General features: G+C 43.7%; 1 protein-coding gene across 2 annotated transcripts in view; it reads right to left on the bottom strand.

Annotated features, from left to right (window-relative positions):
- Positions 1-26,367, bottom strand: part of OXSR1 (oxidative stress responsive kinase 1) — a 132,788-nt gene that overhangs the window by 79,773 nt on the left and 26,648 nt on the right. The window contains exon 1 of one of the 2 annotated variants that reach the window (XM_075827335.1): positions 19,023-19,348. The exons of the other annotated variant lie outside the window; for it this stretch is intronic. Coding sequence (XP_075683450.1) covers positions 19,023-19,095 — 73 coding nt within the window. The 5' untranslated portion in view covers positions 19,096-19,348. Of the gene's footprint in view, positions 1-19,022; positions 19,349-26,367 lie in introns of those variants that run through there. 2 annotated transcript variants of the gene reach the window in all.

Here is a 26,367-nt window from a genome sequence, read left to right as displayed (position 1 = left end):
CACAGATACAAGAGTAGATATATACATTTGAGGATTCTGTCCTTATATAAAGGAATTGCAATTTGCAATAAATCACTTTACGAGATGTAGTGATGCAGTAAATTGCCTGCTTCTGCCTTGAAAAACTGTCAGCAGAATACAGGCTGTAAGCAGACACATCTATATATTCATATGCTTTTGTCTCTTTCAGGCATACAATAACCATCGAATAAGAACAAAGTCTGAAATAGTCTAAACCTTCTGCTGGGCTAACAGTATGCCACAGGGGATTTAATTTCCTGGAATGATAATAAAAAAAAATAATATATATATATATATATATATATATATATACACACACACACACACACACACATTTTTATTTTATTTTAAACAAAAGGTTAATGAAGCGTCAAAAAGGCAGGTGACGCACCAATGGGTGTACTTTCTTCCATGGCATCAAAATGGTTAAGGCTTATTAGCTCTGAGGAGGCTATGATGACGTTAAACTCGCAGGCCCAAGTAAAAAGCCTGAATTCATATACAAAGAGGAAGTCCCGCCCAAGCCCAGAGCAAGGAAATTCCTGAGATTCTCATCATCCAAAGTGGATTGAATTCTAAGACTTATTGATATTCTGCGGAGATCTCCGTGTCATGTGAGCCGTGCTGGAATCGTGCCAGGGGTTTCAGAGAGAAGAAACAAAGAACATTGGAAGGTGTACGGCACCCACCCCTATGTCAGGACGCACCACCCTACAGTGGCACTGAGCATCGCTGTTTGCGGTCACAAGTGCTTTCTTTTCTGGTGGTTTAAAGAATCAGATATTACGTTTGGCCATCTTTTCACTATATATTGTAGTATTATATATTCAGATGTGAAATAATATTCAGAACCCATAAGTTCCGTAGCAGTAACATATTCCACAGCGCTGTGCAGACAATGCGCTCACATTATGTCCACCGCAGTGATCGCAATCTAAATTCACTATCTACAATTTATGGCTGATTTACTAATTACAGTTAAAGTGTAACTAAACGTTCAAAACAAACTTCTGACATGTTATAGTGACATGCCAGAAGTTTTGATCGATGGGGGTCCGAGCACCGAGACCCCCACCAATCGCTAACACGAAGCGATCGTGTGAGCGCTGAACCGCTTCGTTTCTGTGTGCCATTTTCTGGAAATCAATGTAGTGGTGTACGGGCTCAATAGAAAGTCTATGAGCCCGTACTCGGCTACATCGGCTTTCCGGAAAAAGCCAAACAGAAACTAAGATGCTAAGCGCTCACACGAGCACCTCTGCCGCTTTGTTCTAGCGATTGGTGGGGGTCTCAGTGTTCGGACCCCCACCGATCAAAACTTCTGACATGTCACTATGACGTGTCAGAAGTTTGTTGAACGTTTCACTTTAAGCTAAGAATATTGTGTTTGTGTAGGATGATTCATGCAGGTGTGATATAGGGTACAAGTACATAGGGTATAGAAAACGGATGCGGTAGATCCATAACCATCGAGTCCGGCCTCATTCACACAATCATATTACAGATCCATAGCAGTTCTCGGTGGTAACGAGTTGTGGTACATCGCACATAAGCTGGTATGGGCCCATACTGCGCCAATTTTATATAGAGGCACACAGAAGTTTCTCTCACAGATTCTATGTGAAAAATAAATTGTGGCATGTTCCATCACATGTGGTATTATGGAGGTCTTCTACCCTAGAGCAGCACTTCTAGGGGAACACATGGAGGCATAATTCGGCTCCCTAATACAGAACCCCATAGGGACTACATGTGCTGTTATACAGCGTACGTTCACCCCTGCCTTGCCATGTACATTGACCATAGAAACTGACGAAAGGACCAGCACCATGAAAATAAACACACAATCTCCAAGGTGACTTTACGAGGGCTTTCCAAGAATCATAATGCAGGAAAACCACATTCATTTGTTAAGGTATACATCGGTACTCTCATCTGGTTGTCCAGGTACAGATAACTGGAATTTTACTGGATTACTCTTTTGACTGCAACTGCCCTATTGTTCCAGGCAAAACCACAGACACCCCAATGGAAACCCAACAGAACTTATTAAAGTCAACGGGTTCAGTTGGCCGCCGGTGGTGTCACTGAAACGGCACTTCCGGTTTTTCCCTTGTTCTGCTCCATTGGCAGAGCAGAAGGGAATGGCGAACGCTGGTGTGAACACAGCCTTATCCATTCAAAACCAAATACGTGTGCATGTGTACGCCGCATTCCAAGAGACGTCTACGCAATATAAATGACACGGTAAGTATAACAAACTTGCTGAAACCCTCGTTTTCAATAACTGCAGATTCAAATAATTAGTTAGGACTCATGCACACGGCCATACTACGGCTCTGTACAAGCTTAGAGTTGTATGGAGCCTTAATGTGGCACCCATTGAATTCTATGGGCCTCTATTCATATGGAACCTGAAAGAAAAACATGTCACCTACCATCGGATGCTGTATTGTCGGAGGCACCATATGGAGTAGAACAGAGACTTAGGGATGCCCTAAGAATTAAGGCTTAGAAAAACTTTAAAAACTGGAGCTTTCTTTTGCAATTACTCATATGTAATCCTTCAGACAAGTGCTGCGTTGGTGTCACCTGCTATACTGTACCGGCAGGGGTGTAGCTATAGAGGGTGCAGAGGTAGAAGTTGCACCCGGGCCATGGAGCCTAAATGGGGTCCAAAAGCCCCTCAGCCCCATAAAAAGACAACAATATTATAAATGTGATATGATAGTTGGGGGCCCTGTTATAGATTTTGTATTGGGGTCCAGGAGCTTTAAGTTACGACTTTCCGCACCAGTATGGATATACTGGTGGCACATACTGACTGATACACTACCAAAACTACCACCCACAGCATTTCACAGAAAAATAATGCTGCAGGTCCACACTACTGTATAGTGGAAGATCCCTCTGTTAAAAGGGGGAGACCAAAAGACAAAAAGCTTGACCTATATATCTAGTCTGACACCAGCATTGCAGCGATCATTCTGCCTGGTCCCCTCGGGCATGTTTGCTGATATTTACTAGGAAATAAGGGGAAATTCTTAACGCTATGAGGTGGTTTAGATGTGTTCATGCAACATTGTTTAATGTGTTTTCTACGCACTTTTCCTGTATTATGTATCCGCCAATATAATATTCTATAATGGTAGTGTGTATTAAAGGGATATTCGGTTACAACAAATCATCACCTATCCACTGGTGGGGGTTCCGTGTCTCCTGTCCCCCATTCACAGCCGCAAACCTGCAGCCAGGAGGTGTTGAATGGAGCAGTGGTCAGTCATGCGCCTTGCGGCTCTATGAATTTATATCAGTCTATAAAAATATATAACCTTCTGAAGTCATTTCATTTGGCACCTATTTAACTAACCCTTACAGCGCTGTGGAAAAGTATTCACCAATTCACCTTCTATTACTGATCGTTACACAAAATAGAATAGTGCGAAGATAAATTTAAAGGGGTTGTCCAGTCCCTGGTGTCTGACGTCCCGCCGATCAGCAGTTTTGAAGGGGGTGCAGTGCTCGTACGTGCGCCGCTTCGCCTTCATTTCTGCTTGCTCAGTGTGAATCGTCGACACTGATACAGCAGCGATTCACAGGTATTGCAGCCTTCTTCTCCCATAGAAGGCTACAATACCTGTGAATCGCCGCTACATGATTTGAGGGGCCTGATAAATGCTGGATTATTAAATATTCTGGATTACAAAGAAGGCTAAATTCACACTATTGTTAGTATATGTTTCCGTCACAGTAAGAGCGGATCGAAACCTTAAGCGGAAAGCAACGGTTCCATTAGAATTACCATTTATTTCAATGGTAGTTCTTTTGCTTCAGTTACTTTCAGCTTGTCTCGGTTCGCAAGGTTTCCATTTATTTTTTTTGGGACGGAAGCAAAAGTGCGGTCTGCAGAACTTTCCGTGAAAAAAATAAATGGAAACCTAGTGAAAGGAGACAAACGGAAGGCAACTGAAACAAAACAATTACCATTGAAATCAATGGTAATCCTAACAGAACCGTTGCTTTCAATTTAATGTTTCGATCCTCTCTTCCTCTGACGGAAGAGAGGTAGGCTTCGTTCACATCTGCAAGTGGACTCCGTTCATGGGTTCCGTCTGAGCTGTCAGTCAGGGGAACCCATGAACGGAATCCAAACGGAAACCATAGGTTTCCGTTTGCATCACCATTGATTTCAATGGTGACGGATCTGGTGCAAGGGTTCCGTCGTTTTGACGGAATCAATACCGTACTCGACTGCGCTATTCATTCCATCAAAACGACGGAACCCTTACACAACGGGGACAAACAAAAAACCATTTGCACTGGATAGGTCACCATTGTTTGTTTCAGTTTGGATTCCGTTCATGGGTTACCCTGATGTAAAGCTCTGACGGAACCCACGAACCGAGTCTCGACGCAGATGTGAGCGAAGCCATAAATGTATACTAACAGTAGTGTGAAAGAATAAAATTCAGTTCAAAATGAAATGTTTACATAGAAACTGCTACTTTATAAAGATTTGGTTGCGACAAGTTTAGCAAAAATTGCAGCCAATCGTCACTGTATACTAAACCAGATACAGATACAAAGCAACAGCCAAATTATATTCTAGGGTTTCCAAGCAAACAAAAACATAAAAAATATTCGTTGTGAAGTCTCTTTAGAGCTTATTATTAAAGGGAAAAAAAGCTACAAGGAATGTATTTCACATTCTGATTAAAAAGAATATCTAACTAGACGTAGAGAATATAGAATACGTTGCAAGGCTCAATCTATGAAATAGTTACATCTAAAATAATTCTTTTTTGTCACCAAGATCATATTTATCTACCCAAAATCACTTCCATCATGTCAATTATTTTTTTTATTTTTATTACAAAAATTCTGTATATAGCACCCAGGACAAGCAATGATTTGAAGAACTGCAATGACACATTTTCAGCGAGATCCGTGGAAAATAAATGATGTATCATTCGATCCAGAATATGCGTATGATAAAGAGACACTCAGAGTAAACTAAATTTTTTACTAAAACCTCAAATCTGTTCAGAGCACTAGTAGGCTCTGTTCACACCTGCATCGGAGGCTCCATCAATGGGGGGGGGGGGGAGGTATTTATTAAGAATAAAGTTTCTTAATAAACATGTTGCGGCTGAGCAGTGTGCCACAACGGTGGCGCAACGTCCGTGTCTATGCGCCTTACATTTCCCCCCACAGACCATAAAAAAAAAGATAAACACATACCTCAGCGCTCCTCCGGCTCCTCCGTTACTGCAGCGCGGCTCATACAAGGTCCTGACGCCGAGCAGCGTCTGGGCCCTATATGGGACGCAGCACTTCAACGTCATCAGCGCTGCATCACAGACCACGTCCTGATGTTGCCTGGCGTCGGTATGTTGTATGAGGTGCGCTGGAATGATGGGGGAGCCGGAGGGCAGAAAAAGAACGGTGAGGTGGGTATATTTTTTTTTTTACTGCAAAATGGGGGGGGGGCAAGTTGGATCGGGGAAAAAGCCTGGTAAGGTTGATAAATTACACCCAATTGGGTTTCCGTCTTGCGATGTATGCGGCGGTTCAGGTTTTTAGTTTATTTTTTTGCTCCTATGATGGAGCAGAACAACGGAAAGCCCTGACAGATGTGAACATAGCCTTAATCATTTTAAAAGATCAAAGTATTACTAGTGCAATATTATCAAAACATATTTCTTAATTATTGTATTTTTTTGAAGATGATGTATTTACAGTCCAGAAGCTATCCTCAATTAAACTGCGCCCCACCCTTAGGCTATGTTCACCCGGAGTATTTTGGGTGAGGAATATCTGCCTCAAAATTCTGTTTGGAACTTTGAGGCAGATATTCCTCTCCCTGCACGCCGATTTTCGCGGCGATTATCGCGCCGTTTTTCGCCCGCGGCCATTGAGCGCCGTGGGCATAAAACAGCGAGAAATACCCTTTCTCCTGCCTCCCATTGAAGTCAATGGGAGGTGAGAGGCGGAAGCGCCCGAAGATAGGGAATGTCGCTTCTTTTTCCCGCGAGGCAGTTTTACTGCTCGCGGGAAAAAGACGCCGACGCCTCCCATTGATCAATGGGAGGCGTTCTCGCGCCGTTTTTGCCGAGTTTTGCAACGCGGTTTCCGCATCAAAAAACTCGGCAAAATACCCCGTGTGAACATAGCCTTACTTGACAGCAGGAAAGGTTATGCTTTACAGCAGTCTCTTGAGTTTGGAATCAATAAAAACTATTTACACCTTTGAAAAAGTTTTTGTTTTTCTTAATAAAAAATTTATTTTGAAACCTTTTCAAAGGTGTTCATAGCCTTTAACTATCCACAGATCCACCCGGTCTCCTCACAGTGTTCTGTTTCTTTTGCTATGGTCAGTATAAAACCTGCTTATCTTGATCAGGCAGTACAATCAAATTCACCTACTGAAGTTATAACTGTTAAAAATAAAATAGGTTTTTTTCTGTTTTACCAGTCTGATGTATAGCCTATTTGGCCACTAGATGTCAGCAAAAAGAAACAGTGGCAAAAAAAATTATAAAATACATTTTTACAAAAAGGTGTCATTTTCTGACTATAGTTGGTCTTTAAAAAGACTTCTATCATCTTCTAAATAGTGCTCGCCAAATTTAGAGAGACCCCCAAATATCATTGATTAAGTCCAACAAATATGGCAAGATCCAAGAAAAAATAATAATACAGGAATTTAGCTCTAAATTATCTGATATGTCACAGACTGGTAAGAGGACTGATATATTAGCCCCATGTCTATTCTATATGGACACAATGAAAACAATTTAAGACAGACTGATATATTACATAGTTAGATACATTTCCCCTTTAAATGGGTTATCCCATGAATCATTTTCATACGACAAGTCCAGAACTGCTGTTAACACGTTTTTATATCCTAGAAATATTGAAAATTACTTTAAAATACTATATATATATATATATATATATATATATATAACTATTATTATTATTATTTTTTGCTTCCTTGTGTCCCCCCTGGTGCTGTTGCTAATATGTGCTGCCAGAGGGGCTCTGAACAGAATTCGTCTCCTTCCTCCTCTGGTCAGCTTGCACTATAGTCCCTTCTTACTTTCCCTGCAGATAGTTAAGTGTAGTGCAGGTGTATACTGTGTGACATACACAATAAGCACTCCGTAAAAAAATAAAAATAAATAGACAATGAAAATATATCTAAATAAAACAAATAAAAGGCTGTGGGCATGTGCAGGGTTCATATCAGCTGTCAGGATGCAGAGTTTTACAATCCTAACTAGCAGAAAATAAGAGGTCTCCTCGGTTATATTGCCATGCTACTGCAGAGGCTCTGCTCCTTCCCTGACAAGGAGGGCAGAAAAAATATATATCTATTGACTGCTCAGCAGTGAATAGAGAATCACTATGCAGAAACCTGGCTGTGGGGAGAGGGACTGAGCATGGGTGTCCACCAGTGCTCATTAGGAGGACGTGCACTTTGTTATACACTTTGAACACTAGGTGGCGCCATAATATGTAAGTAAAAACCTAACTGTTTACTGGATTTTTTTATTTTAATAGGATTTAAATGGCAAACATCATTCATTTTTTATTTAACCCTTTAAGTAGATTTCATCGCCGAATGCACATGAAGGGAGAGTGTGTGGCAAATACATTTACAAGCGGACTGGCTCGCTGCACACAATTCATACACTGTAACCACGACAAAACAGAAGCAACGTGTGCACAACACAACTCCAACATTGTAATAATGAAAACAAGAAAGGACTATTTTCATTCTCGCACATGTACTGCAGGGTGTTTGCCAGTCTACACGTGGTATTTCAGATAGATTTCAACTTGGATTCCATTTACACTATATATATATTAGTATGGGTCATCCGTTTTTTAAACCATATATGACCGGATATTACTGGCTGATACAATGATGTAAGGAAGAGATAACTGCCATTGCCAACCATCAAAGGGCTCAATATAACACAGCAGAATTTTCCAACAATATTCAGCATGTCACACTTATATAGTCCCAAGAAGCAGAGATCTGGTGGTTTGTTTGATGGGCTGATCATACTGTACAGAGATGCCAACGTGTCTGCCCATGATGTGGAGGGAACATTGTTGTCTCGGATGGCTTTCAGCAGCACTGCCAGGTCAACAACCTGTGGTGGCAAAAAATGGGGTCTGCAAACTCTCATTTAAAGAGAATTTGTCCGCTTTTCAGACATGTCCATTTTAGTAAAACACTTGGATTCCCCATAAAACAACAATTCTGAAACAGCTTTTCTCAGAATTCCGCTTTTTGCTGTTCCTTTGTTATTCCGCCTGGAAATGTATAAATACATTTACAATTGGGTGTTACCATTCCCCTGATCAGTGACTTTGGTCTTTACACAGTCTGACATTGTCGTCACTGATTGAAGAGTGTCCGACCTTGTATGCACATACCCTGATGACAAGGGTAACAACTGCTTGTCAATTTATTCATACAGTCTAAGGAAGAATAACAGGGGAATGGCACATGAGAGTTATAAGAAAAGATGCTCTAGAATTGTTATCTCATGGAGAATACAAGTATTTACTAAAATAGACACGTCAGGAGAGCCAACGTGTCCTCCTTATATCAGCTATCCAGTTGTAGGCTTATAAACGTTACGCATTTTAGTATCACAGGATAATGCTAACGTACTAATTATTGTCCGTCCCCCATGCTTTACACTACAGCCATGACAACTTGAAACAGGTGGTTTGTCATTGCATGGTTGATTTTCAGACAATTTGCATTACTGCTGTTAGTCAACATTAGTCCATATTATGCCCTCCCCTTCATTATTCCATTGTTTTAAGACATTCGATACTAGATATATTCTCCGGTTATATATGAAAGACAAGACTGCGCACGTTTTTTCCATGATCAGGTCTAGATATTTACTTGTAAATAAACTTTGGCTGCTACACAATAAAACGGGCTTATTAAGACAAACCGCTCTTACGTACATGAGTCATGAGCCAGCCCATAATTCATATAGCTGACTAGTTCACAGATAAACATCAATATCAATCTACCAACTATACTATCACCTATTCATATACAGACAAACACAGATTATTAGCTCAACGGAATTTGTTGCGGAAAATCAGCAACTCAATGAATCAAAAAATCTTATACTTACCCAGGAGTCTGTTTCTTCCTCCAGGCCGGCCTCGTGGGATGACGTTTTATCCAATGTGACCACTGCAGCCAATCACAGGCTGAAGCAGTCTCCTGGGATGAAACTGCAGCGGACATCCCGGGCGAAAAACCGCACCAGTTTGATGCGGTTTATCGCCTGGAATTCCCTTCGGCGCACAGGGCGGATACGCTGTGTGCTTTTACGCCCCGTGTGAATTCAGCCTTGTTGTGATACACTCCGTGGAGGAACGGAAATCTGGATATATGGTAATGAAATGTAAATTTAGTCCTTTTTTTTGCTGTTTATGTTTTCACTTTTTAGGTTGTTTCTCCTCTCTATGTTGTACTACCGTTAGAGGCCTGTGGGTCTGACTGGCTTACTTGCATTGACGATAAATGTTAAAGATCGATAGAGTTCTGTATGCAGAGATGCCCTCCACTCAACAATGGGAACACCATGCCCCCATACTCTATAATCAGGTTGGGAGGAGAGGAATAGAGCAAAGGCAATGCATGCAGGCAGAACACTCCATTATAATCTATAGGAGCCACGGAAATGGTCACACAACTGTTCCTGAAATCTTGCATGGAGCAAGCGGAGTACAGACGTCACGACCGCTCCATATAGCTCCTCCCAGGTCTGCTTTGAATTGGGGAAAGTGTATTTGCATATATAATATGTGCAAAATTCCAGGTATTCCAGACATCCTTTAAAGGGTAACTAAGCTTTCAGAAGACTTCTGACATGTCATAGTGACAGGTCATACGTTTTGATCAGTGGGGGTTCTAGCATTGAGACATCCACCGATCATTAAAACGAAGAGGCAGTAGTGCTCAGGTGAGCGCTAAGCCGCGGTTTCTGATCGGCTTTTCTCGGGAAGCCAAGCAATTGGTGTACGTACCCATAAACTTTCTATTGAGTCCGTACACCGTTACATCGACTTTCCGAGAAAAGCCGATTAGGAACCAAGTGTCTCAGTGCTCACTTGAGCGCTTCTGCCACTTTGTTTTAGCAATCGGTGGGGATCTCAGTGCTCGAACCCCCACTGATCAAAATTTGACATGTCACTATGACATGTCAGAAGTTTTCTGGAAGTTGAAGTACTTATAGGGGTTTTCCAGTCATAAGAAATCAATGGCTTATCCTCAGGATAAGCCGTCAATATCTGACCGGTGGGGGTCAGACTCCCGGGAGCCCCGCCGATCAACTATTTTGAAGGGGCCAATGCGCTGCTTCCTCTTCTTTCCTTATCTGCTTGCACTGTGAATTGTGGACACACTTGTAGCGGTGGTTCACAGTATTACCCTTCTCCCATTCAAGTGAATACTGTAATACTGTGAAGCACCGCTACAAGTGTCAGCGATTCGCAGTGCGAGCAGATAAGGAATGAAGGGGAAGCAGCGCGGGTACAAGCGCCACGGCCCCTTCAAAACAGCCGATTGGCGGCTGTACCGAGAGTTGGCCCCCGACCAATCAGATGTGGATGGCCTACACTGAGGATTTCTTTAAAGGGGTTTTCCAGTTCTACGTAAACTAAGCTTGATCAATATTGGCTGAAAAAGGCGAGGGCTAAACTTTTTGTAATAAGACTTTTTTTTCTATAAAAGTAATCCAAGCAATTTTTATAATACTTTATGGAGGAAAAAAGTAGCTACTAAATCTTTCAAAAATCCCAGCATGTAGCAATAAGAAAAAACGAGCACATCACATGACTGGAGCGATTTTGAAGAAATTTTGAAGCCATTCGATGCATTTCTATAGGTTATTTTATGGTGGTTTTTTTGTAGTGAGAAATTAAAAGTCTAGGTGTAGCAATAGTCATACCTGTCCTGAGAGGTGGGTGCAATTGTATCCAATCCTCTGTGAGCCACATATATTACAAGCACAATCCTGTCCTGAGCTTGTGACAATGTATGTGTAGGTAAAACATATACAGGATAAAAAAAGAAAAGACAAAGCGCACATAGTGCATGAAACAGTGAGGTGCTTGTTATGAGGGGTGACAGGTTTATGCTCACCTGGAGGCGTTCTGCTGGGAGCAGAACATCCACACACGTATAGTTCAATAATCCTTTGTGGTATTGAAGGTTTGACGGAAGGTGAAGCCGAAGATCCGGTTCGAGGGTTGGATATTTCAGTGGAAGAAAGGTATAGGAAAAGGCGGATATTCCCTCTGGCGCGACCTATATTGGAGTTTTTTCGTTCTACTCAGTCAGAAGACAGGTGAGTAAAAAAGTAAGACTTTATTTGTACAGAATACAACAAATGTCTCGAGACCAGACAGATCTCTTCCTCAGGTAATGTACAAGTAATTGTGGTTGATACCGACTCCGCTATATATCCCGGGAGGTGGAGTCGGCTTTGAAACGACTACCGGGTCACCTATCCAATATGGCCCGGTAGTCGTTTCAAAGCAGACTCCCCTCCCGGGATATCAACCACAATTACTTGTACATTACCTGAGGAAGAGATCTGTCTGGTCTCGAGACATTTGTATTCTGTACAAATAAAGTCTTACTTTTTTACTCACCTGTCTTCTGACTGAGTAGAACGAAAAAACTCCAATATAGGTCGCGCCAGAGGGAATATCCGCCTTTTCCTATACCTTTCTAGGTAAAACATAGCAGCCTGGAGCCTGGACTTTTGTTCGCAGAGGACTGCCTAGACTGGACACAATTGTGGTAAAGTCTCCACTGTGAGAAGTATTAGGTCTAAACAAGTTCTAAGCCTCTGGATCGAAACAAGAATGCTATTTACTGACAGCAAACAGAGATTTTGAAATGTTGAGAAATTGAAACACAAAGTATACTTGAAAGTTGTCTAACTTTTCATTATAAAATGATAAACCTTTATTTATATAAAACAAATAAGTCACAATTGGGTGTGTATTTAACCCTTTTACTGCCAAGGACGTATGTAAATTGTCATGACTTATAAACAACAATGGCATGAGAAACGCTTGCCGCAGTATAATCTTGGTATCATATTAAAGCCCAGAGTCGTAGCTTAGGATCACAGCTCTAGGTAAAAAAGTAGAGCCTGTTACTGGCATCTCTCCCCATGTACAGTCTTCCAGTGACCCGGGGGGGGGGCAGGTTATCTTAGCAATCGGCGGATATGTGATCTCGAAGTGTCATATTTAGTGGGGAGGAGAGGCGCAGCTGCATATCTGATCACCCCCCTGCTGATGTTTCCCAGTATCTGGATTCATAAGATTTATTGGTCTCTTCAGTTCTGGTGATTATGTGAAGATATATGGATAGACATAGACTTAACCCCTTAATGACCAGCCTATTTGAAACCTTCATGACCAAGCCATTTTTTACGTTTTTCCATCGTCGCATTCCAAGAGCTATAACCTTTTTATTTTTGCGTCGACATAGCTGTATAAGGTCTTGTTTTTTGCGGGACAAGTTGTAATTTTTTAATAGCACCATTTTGGGGGACATATTATTTATTGATTAACTTTTATTAACTTTTTTTGGGGGGGAATAGAAAAAAACCGTCTTAAATCTATGCCATTTACCGTGTGATATAAATAACACAATAACTTTATTCAGCGGGTTGTTACGATTGCAACGATACCAAATTTGTATAGTTTTTGTATGTTTTACTACTTTTACACAGTAAAAACGCTTTTTTTTCCAAAATTATTTGTTTTTGTGTCTCCATATTTGAAGAGCCGTAAAGTTTTTATTTTTTCGCCGATGCGGTTGTGTGAGGGCTTTTTTTTTGCGGGAAGACTTGTCGTTTTTATTTGTACCATTTTGGAGTAGATGCGACTTTTTGATCACTTTTTATCACATTTTTTTTTAAGTCAGGATTCACAGAAAACAGCAATTTTTCCATAGTTTTTTATTACATTTTTTACGGCGTTCACCGTGCGGGTTAAATAATGTCATAGATTTATAGTCGGGGTCGTTACGGACGCGGCGATACCAAATATGTGTAACTTTTTTACTTTATTTGTTTTTTTAATAGTAAAGCATTTTGTAAGGGGAAAAGCTAGGTTTTTCATTTTTTTTTTATTAACTTTATTAAACTTTTTTTTTACTTTTTTACTAGTCCCACTAGGGGACTTTAATGTGCGATTCTCCGATCGCTATTATAATACAGTGCAATACTTTTGTAAACGGACAGGCATCTGCTAGGTCATGCCTCCAGCATGACCTAGCAGGCATTCGCTCCAGGCAGACCTGGGGGCCTTTATTAGCCCCCCGGCTGCCATTGGAGACACAGACACTCGGCGATCATATCGCCGGGTGTCAGTGGGCTGAGAGGGAGCTCCGTCCCTCTCTCCAAAACCACTCAGATGCGGTGCTCGCTATTGTGCACCGCATCGGAGGGGTTAAATGGGTGAGATCGATACTTATATCGATTTCACACGGCAGAGCAGGGACGCCCCCAGCCCTCAGCTGCCTCTGGCAGCTGAGAGCAGGGAGATTTAACGCTCCCTGCTCTGTTTACTTTATCCTGATGCAGTGCCGTAAAAAGGCATATGCATCAGAATAAAGCCCGTTAGTGGCCGCCGTTAAAATGGCGTATTGGCGGTCACTAACGGGTTAAAGGGGTTTTCCAGCTTCTGACAACTGATGACCTATCCACCGGATAGATCATCAGTACATGATCTGCGGGGTCCGACACCCGGGTCCCATACATAGCATTATGTGCCACAAGACCCGATGCCCGCAGGCCACCGGAGCGGCTTATCGGTGCAGGGTCCAGGTGTCGGACCCGCACAGATGACATCCGGTGGATAGGTCATCAGAAGTTGGACAACCCCCTTTAAGGCCTTATTCACACAAGTGTTGAATAGGTCCGTGTGATGCACGTCCACATGTATTTCAATGGGGCCGTACATACGGCCAATGTTTCAACGTACTGTCCGTTGAAAATTAGAACCTGTCCTATTTTCTTCCGTTTTCATGGATTCCTCCATAGGCTCAAGTCTATGGGGATCCATGAAAACGGGACCCACACAGGGGCAACAAGGACGTGAAAAATGTCATGTCCGAGTTTCCCCACACTGCCGCGACTGAATACACCCTGTGTGGCATGTGTGAACTCTGCACATCCGGAGTCCTGGGGGCAGACTTAAAATACATTTCTTACACAACGCTTTCATGCAAAATTGCATAAAGGCGGCCATGAGTGTAAAGTGCTGTGTGGTCGTGCAATGTGTCTACTTTCAGAAAATATGTGGGTGTGATAGTATAACATGATTATATTTATATTATAATTTGGGCTATTATGTGTGTATGGCAAAAACATGAAAACTGCTGCAGCAGCGAAAGGGTCAAACAAACATAACAGGCTGAAGCGGTCACATGTGACTATACGTCATCTCATAAGGCCGGGCGTACAGAGACCAGCGCAGAACCAGGGACGCATGGCAATAGAAGGGCCGTATGAGGTGGGTATAGTGTTTTTTTTACTTTATGCTCGGCGAAAAATACGCAAAAAAAAAATCCACACCAAAAATGAGCAGGATTTCATGCAGCTTTTCTAGCAGATTCTCGGTACTTGTGGACGTACCCGAATAGTTCAGGCAGCAGCAAGGAAACAAAACTTCACATTGTTACCTTTTGAACCATCAGAATACAGGTGACTGTTTACTAGAGTCTTATTCTACAGATGGAATATGTGGCATACTGTAAGCTTCAATAAAACAACCGAGGTCTGCGGACAGGGATTTAAAGGGGTTGCCCAGTTCCAAAAAACTATTTTTATATAACATATTAGTGAATTCTGAGTTAATAGAGAGGGGGGTCCCCTGTTCGGGACCCTCATCTATTGGCCAGTGCGGAGAGCGGCTACAAATTGCATCTCTTGCTCCGGACGGACGACCTGTCCTGTATTACACAGACAATCCATTCATATAAATGGACACTGTAATACTTAATTTCCCCTGTGGTAGCGCTGCAGAGAAATGGAACACTTACTGCCAGGATGTCCTACAGATTACAGCTGATCGCTAGGGGTGCAGGGGGACACTTTGTGATCTACTTATTGTCAAGGAACTCCATTTATATTGGTTTATCCTGATAAAATTCGCTATTCCATGAACAGATATATAGAAGACAATTACTGGAAATGCAATTTCCTAACCTAAAAACACTAGATTTTAATATTGATTCATATCACTGTACATGTTGCACTTCTTACCAAATAGAAGCTCCGTCTTGTAAAGAATACATCGTACCAGGACGTCTGAGCTTTAGTATTAATGAGGTTGTCGGTATCCCGGGCCGTTGCCGTAAGAAAAAGATCTTAGGAAACATTTCCCAAGACTGACAGATGTGACAAGACTGAGGCTGCTAAATTTCTTGATGTCATAGAGAAAATAGGAAGGCGGGCGAAGAAAACTAGCCACAGGGGGCAGGAAAAATTCCAGGGAGCCATTAACCTCTTCCTCTCTGATCAACTGCTTCATTTTATTATTGGATAAAATATTTCTCTCTTCAGGGGAAAATGTCGTAATGTCACGTACAGCAATTTCATAATAAAACCAGAACAATGACACATGGGTGGAAAGGGCGAGACACTTCAAATAAATCCAGCTCATTTGTAAATGGATGTCAGCGTCAGAAGGGACTTAGATCACACTGATATGGAGGAGCGAAGTGAAAGTTGACAGAGACTGGATCAGGGAGGGAGGATGGGAATAAAGGACCTACACAGAGAACAATATAGAGAAGCCATAAAGTGCCGGGGTCGGAATAGTTAATTTCAGCACCTCGGCATAGTATTCATATTATCCAATTGCTGCCAGGGAAATTACATTGGTAGTGAAAGCAACGGAGGACGCCGCGACTTCAGACTACGGCTTCCCTCAACAGGATACAGGGAGAAGTGGTAGTCTAAGGGCATGTTCACACAGCTTATTTTCAGTTGTTTTTGGCCCCGAAAAACAACTGAAAATACGAAAGCTGAACGCCTCCAAACATCTGCACATTGATTTCAATGGGAAAAATAGCGTTCGTCGGGATGTTTTTTTACCCGGCCGTTTAAAAAAAAAAAAACGGCACGTAAAAAAACGCCCCGTAAAAAGAAGTGCATGTCACTTCTTGAGCCATTTTTCATTGGGTCAATAGAAAAACAGCTCCAAAAATGCCTCAAAAACGTTGTCGTCTTTAGAACGGCTGAAAATCAGAGGCGGTTTTCCTTTGAGAACAGCTGCATATTTTACAGCCGTTTTTCCTTTAGCGTGTGAACATAGCCTAAGACCTCCCTCATAGTTGGTCACTGTGCTAAATATACAGCAGAATCTAATAGATAAGCAGGCAGCAAACAGTTATAAAGTCATCTATATACATCTGCTTGCCCAATCTTTACAGCCCCAGTGCATTTACCTAAAGAGCTTCAGGCTGAGGCCAGAAATCGGCTTTCAAAGGGGTTCCCTACCCCCCCCCCCTTTCTTCTCCGTAAATGTAAGGCAATTGCCTCAATCTATTTTTTTCTCAGTGGTTGGGTTTATTACGGTTAATAACCATTCTGTTTCCCCCCCTGTAACAAAAAGCAGCGCTCCATGAACTGTCTTCCTGGTGAGCATTTGTTGGACTTGTGCTCAATACAATGCAGCAAATTTAAGCCTACAGAGCTGCAGTGTAAAGTATGGGGGAGGGATAGAGCAGAAGTAGTCCGAGCTTCTGATGAGACAGGAGAAGGAGGTGTATTTCAGACTACCTCAGACTTCCATTGTAGCTTAGACTACCATGCAGCTATAGTACTGCTAAGGATAGCAGCCAACACTGAAAAGGATAAGTAACATCAAACATCGGGATATGGCTTAAATATAATAAGTCTATAAAAATTAAACTCATCTAAAACATCAGTACAAAAAAAAAAAAAAGACGATCAGGTAACACTTGCACTATGGTTTCTGTTAATAACGGAAGTCACAACACTCTTCCGGATCTATCCTGCATCCACCAGCGCCCAACGGGCCCTAGACGCGAGAAACTTTGTTACGACTTTTACTTCCTCTAGATAGTCAGTGTAAGTACCTTTACACTGACGGGAAAAATAGCGTTGCAATTGCAAATCTGATGGGACTTGTGACGGAGGCTCCAAAATACTGTACATAGACCAAGCCAAATGAGGGGGGCTGGGAGATCCGATTTAATGTATAGGGTCAGATTTGGTGTATATATGGCGGAATTGCATAAGTAGACAAGTAGTACATGGTTATCAGAACAAGCTCCTATAATACGGCAAGTCACTAAGAAAAAAAAATCCCTGCCGTTTCCCGATAAGACAATAAAAAAAACAACTTTACGTTAGTCTGTAAATGCCATATGGTGTGAACAGGAGCCAGTAGTCTACAGTCAGACCTGAAGGGTAGTAGCAAAACAAAGCTTTAAAATATGCCACATGGAAATCCTAGGGGAGGAGGATGTCATAGGGAAGGGGAACACTCCCCCTCCCCCATTACCCAAAGCAGAGACCACTGCAATAACCGGCTCCTGCTCTGAAGAACTCCGCAAAATTCTAGTTGTGTTGCCTTCTTGACTCCCAGGATTTGTCCAGCTCTGGTATACTCATACAGGTTTTGCTTTTTTTTTTTTTTTGGGGGGGGGTTACTTATGCCTTTGTTATGGTGCCAAGATATTTTACATTTCATAGCTTTATATAAGAAAATAAAACACTACTATACTAAAAATTGTGCCTTACTCGAGTAATAAAATTTAAGCACAAAAATTCCCTTTACTACAATTCTTAATATTTACTGTATCCAACTGCTAAAGTACCAATAATGCTTCAGAACGGTGCCAATTCCCTAGTTTCAACACAAATTATTTGCACCCACCTAATTGGATTCATCAATAAACCCAAATTCTTCGCCAGTCCCAGTATAAGTTCCTGAATAGGATTTCCCTTCTGTCGATACCAGTGATCTGTCAGACCGCAGAACCCCACGAGGAAGCACGTTCATCAATACCTCCCTCATTGTGCCAGCACACACCTTTACCAGCACAAGTGCCAGGTGACACACAAGGGCCATTGTTAGAGGACACTGAACCAGCCTGACAGAAGCACGGAGGGGTTCTTCACTGTAAGAGCAGTCAAACTATGGATTTATTCTAAGCGTCATCTTTGCAGTCAGTAAGGAATTTTTTCCTGTATGGTGATGATTTTCCTCATGTGTATGGACGAGGCTCCACAATCACTTTTACACCCAGGAAAGCGGCTGTGCCCAACAATCAACATGGGATTAAATAAAAGATAGATAGGTAATGATGGCGGGAATGACTATCCCCACGGAGATAGATAGGATAGGATGATACCCAGTGACACTCGAAAAACCTACATCTATATGGATCACCTTACACCAGTAGCGCCCCTATAACCACATGCCATCGGGGAGGACAGTGTGGCACATTGGTCATAGACATCTCAATCTATACCATCTAAACTGACACATTGTAACAATAACCTCTATGTCTATGGTAGTAAAACAGAAGAAAATATTCCAGACAATTCTTATGAAGCTTTATCGGTCTAAACTGTCATAGATCACAATCGTGATATGTATTTGACAACCTGACAAGTTGTGAACGATCAGTGAGTGAGAATCACAGGGGCACGATGCGGGGAGGGCGCCGTCCTTCAGCTGGGTACGATGTCTGGTGATGTGACTGCGATGACAATGACATGAGATCGGTGTATGGTAGTGATAATGTGATGTCAGGATCAGATACATGGGGGGGATATAAGGCACCTTACACGCTGCAGGGATGAGCAGGCCATGCAGCGCTCCAGTGTACACAGCCCCCTAGTCCACCGCCCCCAGTAAGCGCACACACACGAGACGCTACTCACCGATCACCTCCTTCAGCTCATAGTCATCCCGGTTGATGGACCATGGCAGGGCGCTGAGGTCCGGCTCTGTCATGACTCTTGCCTCCGTAGAGGGGGATTATTCCGAGCAGATTACCGTGCTCAGCAGCTCTCACTGTCTGTAGATACGGAGGGATGATAATCCAAATGTTCTGTGGAGACGAACAGGTGACAGTGATTGCTGGAGGTCGCCGCTCGGTGCTCGCACCCTCCCCGGTCTCAGACTCTCACTTCTTCTTTTACACTCCTCACATTGCCAAACTTTGCCTTTCCCCTGCCCGGCCTGCCGTGCCCAGGGCCGCATGACGTCACTGCGCGCCGGCGTCCTGTCCAAGTCGCCATCTTGAGTGTGGCAGGGTACTTGCTGCTGGAAGGGATTGCGCTCTCCTGTCCTGGATTGTAGAACTTCCCAGCAGCACACAAAGTTACATAGAGGAAGAACATATCAGTCAGTAAGAATTGGACTGCGCTTGCCCTGGTCATCTTGCAGAAAAAGACTCACAATAGACAGGGTGCAATTATTTAACTCACTTTCATGCTATGTATAAATCCATGTTGATCATTATAAACAGATTTTTACATGATCTGTTATGATCAGTTTTGTTTTTTTTCTTGGTTGTGCCATCTGCAGAAATGTAATGTTATATGGCTGCCATTCAAATATCAGAGGCGTAGCTAGGTTCTCCTGCACCCGGGGCAAAGATTCCACACCCCCCCCCCCCCCCAACTTCTTTCCTGACATCTTCCCCCTCGCCATGTCTGCTTTCTCTACCAATCAATGAGATGTAATTTTTTTTCCACAATTTTTTTAATGTAACTTGAGCATAAAACCATTTGCACATTTTACAAGCGATATAGTTCTATAAGGAAGTTAACATAACAATAAATTAAAAGAAAATAAATTAAAGAGGCCACACACAGCCCCCTGTTGCAGGGGCGTAACTAGGAAAGACCGGCCCCATAGCAAACTTTTGACTGGGGGCCCCCTTCCCTGGGTATCACACAACCCCCTCTTGTAGATAGTGCCTCCCTATAGATTCCGCCACACAGCGCCCCCTATAGATAGCACCATATACAGCCCCTGTAGATAACGCCTTACAGCCCCCCTGTAGATAACGCCATACAGCTCCCCTGTAGATAACGCCATACAGCCCCCCTGTAGATAACGTCATACAGCCCCCCTGTAGATAACGTCATACAGCCCCCCTGTAGATAACGCCATACAGCCCCAAACCCCCTGTAGATAACGTCATACAGCCCCCCTGTAGATAACGCCATACAGCCCCCCCCCCCCAAAAAAAAACGGCCTATAGTTTGTCCTACAAAAGAATAGGAATCTCCTATCCATAGGATAGGGGATACATGTGTGATCGCTGACAGCGATAAGGAGAACAAGGGACCGAAAGTCCCACGAAGTTCTCCATCAGAAACTTCGGCCTTCCGGGGTCTGCGCAGTTCAATAAAAATGAAAGGAGCGCTGGTGACGCATGCGCACAAGCACGACCGGAGCACAATTCATTTCTATGGAGCTGCCGACAGACCCCGGATGTCCAAGGTTTGTCATGGAGAACTTCGGGGGACTTTCGGTCCCCCGTTCTCCTTATCGCTGCCAGCGATCACACATGGACGTCCAAGCGATCACACATGTATCCCCTATCCTGTGGATAGGGGATGCATGTCTTTTGTAGGAACAACCCCTTCAGTGGCGTCGCACTGTAGTAGCCATAGCGGCTGCTAGCGGAGCCTCCGGCCATGAGGGGGGGCCCGTGCTACAGCGGTAGTTACGCCACTGCCCTGTAGATAGCGCCTCACACAGCCCCTCTCTTTAGATAGCGCCACATACAGCCCCTGTAGATAGCGCCTCACACACCCCCTGTAGATAGCGCCAAACACAGTCCCCCTGTACATAGCTCTACACACAGCCCCTCTCGTAGTTAACGCCACACAGCCCCTCTCTTGTAGATAGCATCACACACAGCCCCCCTTGTAGATAACGCCACACAGCCCCCCTTGTAGATAGTGCCACACACAGCCCCCTCTTGTAGATATTGCACACTGCCCTCCCTTGTAGATGGTGCCACACAGCCACCACTCCAGATGGTGCCACACAGCCCTCCTTTGTAGATGGTGCCACACAGCCCCCCTTGTAGATAGTGCCACACACAGCCCCCTCTTGTAGATATTGCACACTGCCCTCCCTTGTAGATGGTGCCACACAGCCACCACTCCAGATGGTGCCACACAGCCCTCCTTTGTAGATGGTGCCACACAGCCCCCCTTGTAGAAGATGCCACACAGCCCTCCCTTGTAGACAGTGCCATACAGCCCTCTTGCAGATGGTGTCACACAGCCTCCCCTTGTAGATGGTACCACACAGCCCCCCCTTGTAGATGGTGCCACACAGCCCCCCTTGTAGTTGGTGCCACACAGCTCCCCCCTTGTATAGTGCCACACAGCTCCCCCTTGTAGATGGTGCCACACAGCCCCCTTGCAGATGGTGCTACATAGCCCCCCTTGCAGATGGTGACACACAGCCCCACCCCATTGTAGAAAGAAAGAAAAAAAATGACTTACCTAGCCCAGTTCCCTGCTCCATGCAGAGACGGGACCCTTGCGTAGGTCGGCATGATCCATGACGTCTTATAGGCTGCTGGCCTAACGTGGGCTGTAGCCTAGTGATCGCAGAGCAGGGAGCTGCTCTGCCATAGTATTTAATTGCATCTGCATCCTGAGGACGCAGATACAATTGAATGTGGCAGTCGCTAGCCCCCCCCCACCCCCCCCCCCCACCGTGAGGAGGCCCATGCAGACCGGCCCATGAATGTAATGTCCTGGGCGGCGCGGGCCTTGTAGCAGCAGGGGGCCCTGAGAGGATGGGACCGCGGCAGAGCAGCGATCAGGTCTGCCCCGCCTGCCCCCCCTAGCTATGTCCCTGCAAATATATAGGCGACCATTTGATATATGGTTGAGAGTAACGGTACTTTCCAAAAACTTTTGATATGTCACAGAGATATATGTGAAGTTTGGATTGGTGGAGGTCCAGGTGATGAGACCCCCATCATCGCTGAAACTAAGGTGCAGAAGCGCTCAGCTAAACGCCCTTCATCTATGGCTGTGATCGGCGTTCCTTGCTTGGCTAAAGACGGCTCACTTAAAACATTTATGAGCTCGTCTTCAACCTAATAGGGAGCGACGCTGGGGGTATCAGCGCTCTCACTCCACCTATCAAAATTTCTGATATGTCTCTATAATGTATCAAACGTTTTTTGGAAAGTACAGTTACTCTTTAAGAGCGAGAGCCGCTCTTTGCATTGAAGAGTGCAAGGCAGAACCTGCTCAATGACATCCATATTCCCGAATAGGTATAAGAACGGTTGGTCCTACACGCCGTATAATAAGGGGAATGGTACCATTCAGTTGTCAATTTATTCATACATTTCCAAGAGGAACGGCACAACATGGTGTTGTAAGAAAAGATGCTCCAGAATTGTTATTTTATGGGAAATACAACTATTTACTAAAGCAGACTTTTCTGGAGAGCTGACAGGTCGCCTCCAAAAATCAAACTTCCCAACATTTGCAGTTAACTTTTATGCCCCATTTGGCCGGAAACAGCTACAAAACATCCAGAGAATGCCCACTTTTATGTCTATTTGCATAAGCTCACCCACTTTGTGATCCAATTGCAGAACAATCCTGTGAAAAAAACGCTAAGGTTGGGATGTATGCAAAAAGAACTATCACTCGTCCGGCAGCTGTAGATGGTATCAGATGAAGTGCAGTCAGAAACAGGGACATAACTCTCAGGCTATGTTCACACTGAGTTTTTTGCAGGCAGAAAATTCTGCCTGGAAAAATCAGCTCCGGTTTTTTTAAGTGGTTTTGCACCACTCGCGTTTTTTGCCGCGATTTTTGACGTGTTTTTTTGCAGCGTTTTTTTTAGGCTATCTCTTCAACAGAAAAAAGGAGTAACCGCGAGCGTTTGCCGAAAAAACGTATCAAAAATCGCGGCAAAGAATGTGGCAAAAATCGCGGCAAAAAACGAGTTTATTTCCGTCTCCCATTGATTTCAATGGGGTTTTTGAGGCAGAAAACGCGTCAAGATAGGGCATGTCGCTTCTTTATACCGCGAGACGGTTTTTCCACCTGCGGGAAAAAAACACCTCCACCTCCCATTGAAATAAATGGGAGGCATTTTTGGCGGTTTTTTGGCTCGTTATCCGACGCGGTTTCCGCGTCAAAAAACGTGTCGAAAAACTCAGTGTGAACTGAACCTAAGAGGTGCATAGGTTACAGTCGCACCTCGGCCCTAGGCTCTAAGGGGGACCAATTTTCTCTCTACTTCACTTTGATCATTACCCTGTGCTGTGACTACACTATGTTTTTATGCCTGTGCAATTCTATGGAGTTTATTTTCTCTGTATTGTGACATCACTGTATTTATTAGCTCTGTTTTGTGAAATCACTTTGTTTATTATCCCTGTGCAGATATATTAATGTGTTTAGATTATATTCAGTGTGACGTCACTCTATTATACTGGTACTATGGCATCACTGTGGTTTTTTTTATCCCTCTACTGTCATGTCAGTGTCACTGTGTTTATTATCCCTGCAAGTTGTGTGACATAAGAATTATTTCTGTACAGTGACATCACTGTGTGCATTTTCAGGTGCATACGTAAGTATATGAGGTGTGAAAATTGTCATTGGACCTGAGGGGTGGTGCATGAGATGTGCTCAGTCCAATAAGATGTCTCTATCCTACAGACAGGGAAAGGGAAACTACAGACGGCTGGGAGGTGAGGAAAATGGCACTTTCCACAAAGAGCATACATTACAAAATCCTTTATATTGACAACTGATTTATGCAAAAAATGAGTAGGTATAAGTTTACCTATGAGGTTCACAGGTGCCCTGACAAGCTTTGGAAAATATGGAATCCTTGAGTTACCAATCCTCACGCTAGTCTTTCAAATCTAAATGCAAATGATGGGTGAATACTAGGGGGAATTTCTTTGTGTCGTCTTGCGGGTAAACTATACTCTCCATTCTATGACCATTGCTGTGGGCTGCAGTACATTCAAGCCTTCTTTTCCGGTTATTCGCCTTTGTGTTCTATATTATCAGAACACATTATATTAATTTATATACTGTACATTAATTTTGCTGTTTCCCAGTAACTGAACCCTAAAGCTGGAAATGATTGATAAAAGAAGGAAAACTTGCCCTCGCTGTTTGCCATTCTGCAAGATTTTCTTTGTGATTCTGAAATTACCAGTCTTGTAGAAATCAGAACTCGGGTGTTAATTTCCTCCTGATCTCCTCCATTTTCATCTGACAGGCAACTAAAGGATGGAGCAACCAAGGGATGGCGTTAGTGTTTCTAGGCTCTTAGGGTATGTTCACACGAGGGCGTCCGTTACGGCTGAAATTACGGGGATGTTTCAGCCTGAAAACATCCCCGTAATTTCAGCCGTACCGGCATGTGCAGGCGCTTGAACGCCGCGTCAATTACGGGCGTAATTAGCGCTGCTATTCATTGGAGTCAATGAATAACGGCTCTAATTACGGCCAAAGAAGTGACAGGTCACTTCTTTGACGCGGGCGTCTATTTACGCGCCGTCTTTTGACAGCGGCGCGTACATATACGCCTCGTGTGAACAGACAAACGTCTGCCCATTGCTTTCAATGGGCAGATGTTTGTCAGCGCTATTGAGGCGCTATTTTCGGGCGTAATTCGGGGCAAAAACGCCCGATTTACGTCCGTAAATAGGCCGTGTGAACATACCCTAACTGCAGACAGGCAGAGGTGAAGGCTCTTGCTGCAGCCAGTTACTTTACAGTGAGACACAGTTTGTGGGGAGGAGGGGGAGAAAATGGTTGATCTCTCGTGACAAATATAGAAGAATTCTTTGTTATTTAAGATACTTGTACTGAATTGGTTATCCAGGATTAGAAAAACTGGTCTTTTTTTTTTTTTTTTTTTTTTAAATAAAAAGCTCCACTCTTCTCTGTAGACTATGTCTGGTATTGCAGCTCATTCTAATTCAAGTGAATGTGCCTTAACAATGCCAGACATGACCCATGGATAACAGTGGCGCTGCTTCTGGGGCGGGAGGGGGGCAGACCCTTTTTTGTTATCCTGAACAGGCCCCTAAGGATACAGCCAATTTTAGCCTTTAAGTGTACCTGTAGTTTCAGATTTTTCGGGATCAGCTGTCATGTGTGTTAATAAAGACTACTATTTCAATTTCTGGCCATTATATGACTTGAGAGGAGAGCGGATACTAACTGCTATGTCTCCCATTCACTGCACACAGAGAATAGAGGAGATCCTGCTCTCCTATTTCTCTGTAGCACACCCTCAAAAGCAGCAGCATGGATAACATTATACAGCAGTAATGAGCAGTGTAGCTTTGAATCCAGCACTGGGGTAAGATTGAACACTTACTAGGAGCTGCAGCAGCGTCTCTGTGTCTCCCTTCAGCAGCTTCTTCCCCTCTCTATAGACTTCTATGGGCAGCATGTACCCTGATCCTTCAGTGAGCTAATAATCCATCTCGTCTCTCAAGACGGATTTTAGCAGTGAGGCTGTGTTCCTATCTGTGTTGGAAGATTTGTTAGGAGCCTCCATCGCACATCAGGTAAAAAATGCCAGAAGAAAATAGTGCAGCATGCTGCACTATTTTTTCTGGTAAAATGATAAACAGCAAGACTGTATTTCAATGCACTATCTAAGGGGTTAAAAGGCGGGATCAGAGTTAGTCCAATGGGGTTATTTCTGCAGGAGGTACATGGATTTCTTCAAACCCTATTCAGTCAAACACAATTTGCAAACAAACCTTCCGCATGTGAATATACCCTTAGGCTAAATTCACACAGCGTTTTGCTGCGCTTTTCGTGGTGTTTTCAGTGGCAGTTTTCACAGCATTTTCTTTAAGGGCAGACTCAGACGAACGTTGCGTTTTTGCGCGCGCAAACAACGCGGCGTTTTGCGCGCGCAAAAACCACTTGACAGCTGCGTGTGTCATCCGTGTATGATGCGCGGCTGCGTGATTTTCGCGCAGCCGCCATCATAGAGATGAGGCTAGTCGACGCCCGTCACTGTCCAAGGTGCTGAAAGAGTTAACTGATCGGCAGTAACTCTTTCAGCACCCTCGACAGTGAATGGCGAACACAATATCGAGAAACCTGTTAAAGAAAAAGTTCGTATTTGAGATCTTCCCTCCCGGCCGTTGCCTTGGTGACGCGTCCTTGGTGATGCGCCTCTCTTGACATCGGGCCCCACCTCCCTGGATGACGCGGCAGTCCATGTGACCGCTGCAGC

The sequence above is a fragment of the Rhinoderma darwinii genome, chromosome 5 (genome assembly GCF_050947455.1).
Source record: "Rhinoderma darwinii isolate aRhiDar2 chromosome 5, aRhiDar2.hap1, whole genome shotgun sequence".
NCBI lineage: Eukaryota > Metazoa > Chordata > Amphibia > Anura > Rhinodermatidae > Rhinoderma > Rhinoderma darwinii.
This window is presented reverse-complemented; position numbering and strand designations above follow the sequence as displayed.